This window comes from Mauremys mutica, chromosome 12 (assembly GCF_020497125.1).
Source record: "Mauremys mutica isolate MM-2020 ecotype Southern chromosome 12, ASM2049712v1, whole genome shotgun sequence".
NCBI classification, from domain to species: Eukaryota; Metazoa; Chordata; order Testudines; family Geoemydidae; genus Mauremys; species Mauremys mutica.
Genome location: NC_059083.1, coordinates 81418989 through 81424587, shown reverse-complemented (window position 1 = coordinate 81424587; position 5599 = coordinate 81418989). Strand labels below are relative to the sequence as shown.

At 49.8% G+C, this 5599-nt stretch overlaps 1 protein-coding gene across 1 annotated transcript; it reads right to left on the bottom strand.

Annotated features, from left to right (window-relative positions):
* Positions 1 to 652: 652 nt before the first annotated feature.
* On the bottom strand, positions 653 to 5131 carry CBX8 (chromobox 8). Its single transcript, XM_044983047.1, has 5 exons — positions 5005 to 5131; positions 4499 to 4542; positions 4250 to 4315; positions 4083 to 4149; positions 653 to 3856 (listed from the first exon to the last, which is right to left on the bottom strand). The coding sequence occupies exons 1-5, from the start codon at positions 5071 to 5073 to the stop codon at positions 3023 to 3025; spliced, it is 1080 nt and encodes a 359-aa protein (XP_044838982.1). The 5' UTR covers positions 5074 to 5131; the 3' UTR covers positions 653 to 3022.
* Between the last annotated feature and the right edge of the window lie 468 nt (positions 5132 to 5599).

The window sequence follows — 5599 nt, the reverse complement described above, 5'->3', positions numbered from 1 at the left end:
GGAGTCGGGCTGCTTTCACCCACGCCCGTCACGCCGAGCGGCCCCTTCGGCGTGTCAGCGGGAAACGCCTCCTCCACCAGGAGCCGCCTGGCACTCTGGAAATTAACGTCTGAACTCGCTTCGTGCATGTTAATGCCCGGCCGCTAGACTGTTTGCAGCCGGTTTATGGGAGCGGCTGCAGGGGCAGGAGAGCCCGGGGATCCCGTGCGGAGGGAACCGGCCCCAGGGGCAGGATGGAGCCAGAGCCTAGAGAGGCGGGGCTGGGGTTTGTCCTGTGGGTGCGAAGCAGCAGCCGCTGGTGCTGGGGGAGGGACGCGGGCCCTCCCCGCGGCGGCGAAGTCAGGTCCGGCGGGTGCAAGAGGCCTCCAGCGCCCCGGCAGACAAAGGGCGAGGGAGACGGGGGCTCGTTCGGATCGCTCACCCAGGCAGGGGGTGGGAGGTCCGCCCCGGGCACCTTCCCTGCAGAAGCGGGCGCCAGGGCAGGTCCCATTAGGGCAAGTTCCTGTCTTCTCCCCGCCGCCCAGTAACAGCCAGTACCGGGGGCTTCGGGCTAAGGGACGGCGAGCCCACACTCAGCGGCAGGCAGGCGGACGGGACCGAGCCCGCGTTCCCCCGGGAATCACGCGGGGAGAGAGATGTCCCGGCTATAAACAAAGCAAGGTGGAGATTGCAGGGGGTACATAACAAGGACACGTTTCTATTTACAAAGTATATATTTAAACTCACATAAAAAGCAGGTATTATGTAGACATTCACGGTTGGCAGAAGACACGTATTTAAGCTTCACTTCGGAGACTGAGATTTAGCCAGATTTGTTTTTTTACAAGTCTTAGAATTAAATAACACACACACACACACACATCCAATATATATGTCGATATGTACATACACACAGGTATGTCTAGCTTTATATATGTGCGGATCTAGACACATATATATTTATACAGGTCTGGAGTGAAGAATGCCAAATTAAGATCACACCCTGACTTTTAGAATGAGGGGAGAGCTGCACTGTGATCTCTTTAACAAGGGGAGGTATTTTCCAGCCTTCAGATATAGAGGGTGGAGGATAGGTAGATAAATCCTCATTATCATCCACACGGTAACAGACATGTCCCATGTAGGTTTAACCTGAAAACAGCATCAATATTGTTACATTCCTTGCTTCAGTTCTTTGTACAAACTAAGTTTAAAATCTTGGTTTTACAAAATATTATATTAAAAAACACACAAGCAGCTCCCTCTGTGCAGCGTAAACAGAGTCCCCTTGTTTATCTTACTGGATGAAGGCGAAAGTCCCACAGATGGAAGGGAAAGGGGGTCTAAAGAGGTAGGAGGTAAAATTATCCAGAATGGGCCTAAGAGCAGCAAAGGCTACTCCTGCCCCTTCCTCTTCCCATCAGGCCCCATGTGCTTCCATCCTACCTGCAGTCCTAAGACCTTCACTGAGCCAATCAGAGACGGTGGGAAAGGCCAGGCTCCTTTTTCCCGGGCCCTTGGGGCTGCTGGACAGTTTTGTGCTTTTGAACCAACAAAGATGCTTAAACCAACATGTTAGGAGTGGAGAGCACCTGTTACACCTTAAAAAACAACCCCAACACCTACCCCCTTCTCCCATAACAGGCTCAAAAAAAATAATCAACCTCTCCCTTAACTAGGTAAAGTTGGAATATGGAGTTCAGAGAGAGCAAACACATTTCTAGAATCCCCACTCGCTTTCTGCAAGGTAGCAAAAGATTTCCGGTCTACGCGCGTGGATGGAAGCCGCTGCATTTTGTTCAGTCATTAAATCTCACTAAGCCTGGAGCAAAACCAACCCAACCCATTCACATATGCTTCCAAAGAGAAGGGTGTGATCAAATACTAACTGCCACCTGTGTCAGCAGCACCTACTTTGTCCCTAGTAGTAGATCTCCTCTCAGCCATTGTGAAACTGGCGTAAGACGGGGGTTAGAAAAAATAAATATTTTCCCTAACCCCCAAGAGTGACTCTGGAATGTGTTGGGGGAGATGTGGACATTACAGAACACTGTATCTGGAGTCTCCCCGCAGTCCAAAGGGAACTGTGGCCTGGAACAAATGCAACCCACTCTCTAGAATAGCACGAGCATCTAAATATGGGCAGCGACACTTTATCCTCCCAAACTTTTCTGGCATTTCAGGAATGTAAACAGATTTTTTTTAAGTGGGTGGGGGAAAGAATCAAGCAAACAGACAAAATGAAAACAGCTTCTCAGCTCAGTTCTGTCTCCCATAACTGCTATGACAATTCTATTAAAGTGCATTTCAGTATCACTCCTTTTAGGAATCTTAAACATACAAACCTCCTCTTCATTTGCAAGAAGAGGTAATTCAAGTTAATACTTCACTAGAACAACTTTCAGTCTTTTTATGGATTTCTGCTTTTTTTGATTTTATACCAACTTTTTTTTTTTTTAATTGGAAACAAAACCCAACAATACTGTAAATTCAAGTGCTTATTTCAGCTGTCCAGACTGACAGGTCTGGATACAGCACACTTGATTGTACAAGCAACACCTTATATCACAATCAAGAAACCAGGGCATTTTGCCCTGAAAGGGATACAACTTCCCCACGCATCATCAAGAGCATCGTATGAAAAAAACATAATTAATAAAACCCCAAAACATAATTAGCTACAAACATCATTCATTATGTACACTGGCTCCTGCAACAGATACATGAACTTGTTAGTTCTGTTTTATTGTCCTTCCTAAGAGCAACTGAGCAGTCACTGTTCAGTCTCCATTTAAATAAAACAACTTAGAGTTGAAATATATATATATATATATAGATATATATATATAGGTATTTTTCTTAAATAACATATTTACATCTAATAGAAAATATAACTCTAGAGATAATCTTTCAATGAAACAGAAAACTAGAGAAAAAAATGCAAGCAGAAAGAATGAAGATAGTTTCTAGGTCCTGTCCTGGGAAAAAAACCCCACCAAGCTCTAACCAAGCCTTTATCTCTCTGGATCTATCCTGCAAACACTCATCGCTTTTCTTTAAAGAATCCTTGGTCCGTGCTGCTCTCTTTAATTGTAACCGTCAAAAAGTTAGATGTCACATCAGTCACCACCACTTTCTCCAGATTGTTGAGAGATGGGCTCCAGGACTCCTCTTCCGGGTCCCCCAGAATCCTGGAGACAGGGATTCTGGCAATGAGGGAGGGTCTGCCAGACTGAGTCCCCACACTGTCTCGGTACAAGCTTCCCACAGAGCCCTGGTTTGCAGAGCTGTGCATGATCTTAGGGCCGCCAGGGTCCAATCCATCTTGCCTCTTGGGGTCCAAAAAGTCTGACCTGTGCTTGGTGACCCTGGGTGGGTAAGTCTCTGAGACTCCCAGCTTCATGCCAGCCTCTGCTCTATTGGGGGTGGACATGGCACCAGAGAGGTCAGGCTCCTGCCTCCTGGCCAGCTGGATCACACTGTGTCCTGAGCCAAACTTCGCTACCCCAGGAACGGTCTCCTCTATTTTCCTGGCTTTGAGGTAGTCCCCCATCTTGTCCCCCGGCTCACATAATTTCCTCTTGGAGACATCCAGAGCCTCTGGCAAGTCCTTGTAATGCTCTTTCCTAGGCTTTGGGCCTCTCTTTTTAGGGATCTCTCCAGGTTTATCTTCCATTCTCCCAACCCGGTCCCGGATGCTCTCACCCCTCAAGGTGCTGGGACTGCCCTGGGCGGGCAGAGCTATGTTTCTCAGTCCTTCCCTTGCCCGGGAAGTGGAGCCCAGCTCCTGGGGTGATCTACCAGGATATGGCACCCGGATCCCCCTGGCAGAGTCACTGCGGAATTCATAGGTTTTGGCTTTTGCTTTTGCCTGTGCCTGCAAAGAAGATAAATCAACTGGTGACTTTATTATCCTGCCATTCGGCTCCATAATTACAACTTCCCAGATAAGCAATGGCCTTTCCACAAGCCTTCCCCATCAGTGCTGGAGCCGGATCCTGCTATTAGCATGCTGGTTCTGATGCTCCCCATTGCAGCATGCAGCCCTCTCCACTCACCAACTGAACAATGTCAATGCACACACTAGGCTCCTGCCTCCTTACCTTTAACAGGAAGGTTTTGGGTTTGGGGCCTCGCTTTTTGGGGCCGTATAGCTCCATTTCTCGTTCCCTAGAGGTATTTAAAAAAAAACAATTTCAATTCTGCATTGCTACAAAACAGAGCAACGTTTTTATAAGTGTGATGTATATGACTAGCAAAGGCCTTGTACCTTTCCTCAAAGGCTGCAAGCAACCGGGCATCCAGAATGTTTTCCTCAGGTTCCCAGGTGCTGTACCTATCAGGACATGCACAGAGATTGAGAAACAGTGTCACTTGTGAAGGGGAGGGGGACAAGATATATAAAATTAAAATAAAAAACAGGATCTAGCTTTATTTTCTATTATAATGCAAAATAAATAATAACCACCATCTTCTGAGTATTTGCTAGGCTGCATAATTGTATATATAACCTACTTACTTCTGAGACCAGCCTTTCCATTTCACGAGATATTCCATGCGCCCCTGCAGTTGCACAGAGAGAAAATAAATAGGCATGGGGGAATCAAGATAGATGCATGCAATAAAAATATGCATGTAGCAACATGCATGCAACCAAATAAGCCTGCACCATAGGCATGTCAAATATCTGCAAACGGCCAAATGCACGGAACAAAAAATATGCGAGCAGCAAATCCATGCAACCAAACAGGGATGCAGCAAAATGCATCTGGCAAAAATATGCATGCAGCAAAACGCATGCAGCAAAGCGTGCCTGCAGCATTTTTGTAAAAATGGGCATGCAGGACAAAAAAATAACCAGATGCAATGTGTGCAGTGCAAGTCCAGGGGAAGAGGCAGTCTGAACTGCTGCTGCAAATGGGAGCAGCTGGGGGAGGGAGCAAGGCTGTCTCCGAGCCGATCTTGGCCTCCCGCAGGCCTGGGGGGCTGCATGCACGGGGGCTGGGGGGCCCAAAAGACACCTACTTTGCGGATGCGGCGCTTGAGCAGGGCCTCGGCCGCGAACACCCGCTCCCCGACGGCTGAAAGCTCCATGTTTACTCGGCCGCTGGCAGCAGAAAAGCAGCAGCCAGCGCAGCCCAGACCATAATACTCCGCCCGCTGACGTCAGCCCTTCCCGTGCGCCCCCCCCCTTCGCCGTCCCTCCCCCCGCACTTGTTGCTGGCGGAGCCGGTGGAATATTCCGCCTGCACCGCATTGGCCAGGGCCCGGCCCCTCCTCCTCCCCCCCGCAGCCTCCTCCTCTTCTCCCCTCCCCCAGCCGCCCCCCCCCGCCTCCCTGCTACGTGACCCGCCTTTCAATAGCAGGGGGCGGAGCCAGGGGAGCGACGAGAGACCGGCGGGGGGCGGGGGCACTCTGGGAGGTGGGGGGCAGAGCGGGCCTCCGCTGTCTGGCTGGGGGGGCGGGGCAGCATAACCCCCCCCCCCGCACAGCGTCTCCATCCTGCCCCATCTCTCTAAATCACTGTCCCGCACCAGCCCCCCCGGGCCAGGCAGCCACGGCCCGGCCCAGCTCGAGCGAAAATTCAAACCAACTTCTGTGACATCCCCCGTCACTGTCA

Excerpts from the sequence above, each read along its gene's own strand:
- CBX8 (XM_044983047.1), bottom strand. The coding sequence starts at position 5,073 with ATGGAGCTTTCAGCCGTCGGGGAGCGGGTGTTCGCGGCCGAGGCCCTG. Across the intron at positions 4,316-4,498 it reads TGGAAAGGCTGGTCTCAGAA|GTACAGCACCTGGGAACCTG; the intron begins GTAAGTAGGTTA and ends ATGTCCTGATAG. Across the intron at positions 4,150-4,249 it reads CTTGCAGCCTTTGAGGAAAG|GGAACGAGAAATGGAGCTAT; the intron begins GTACAAGGCCTT and ends AAATACCTCTAG.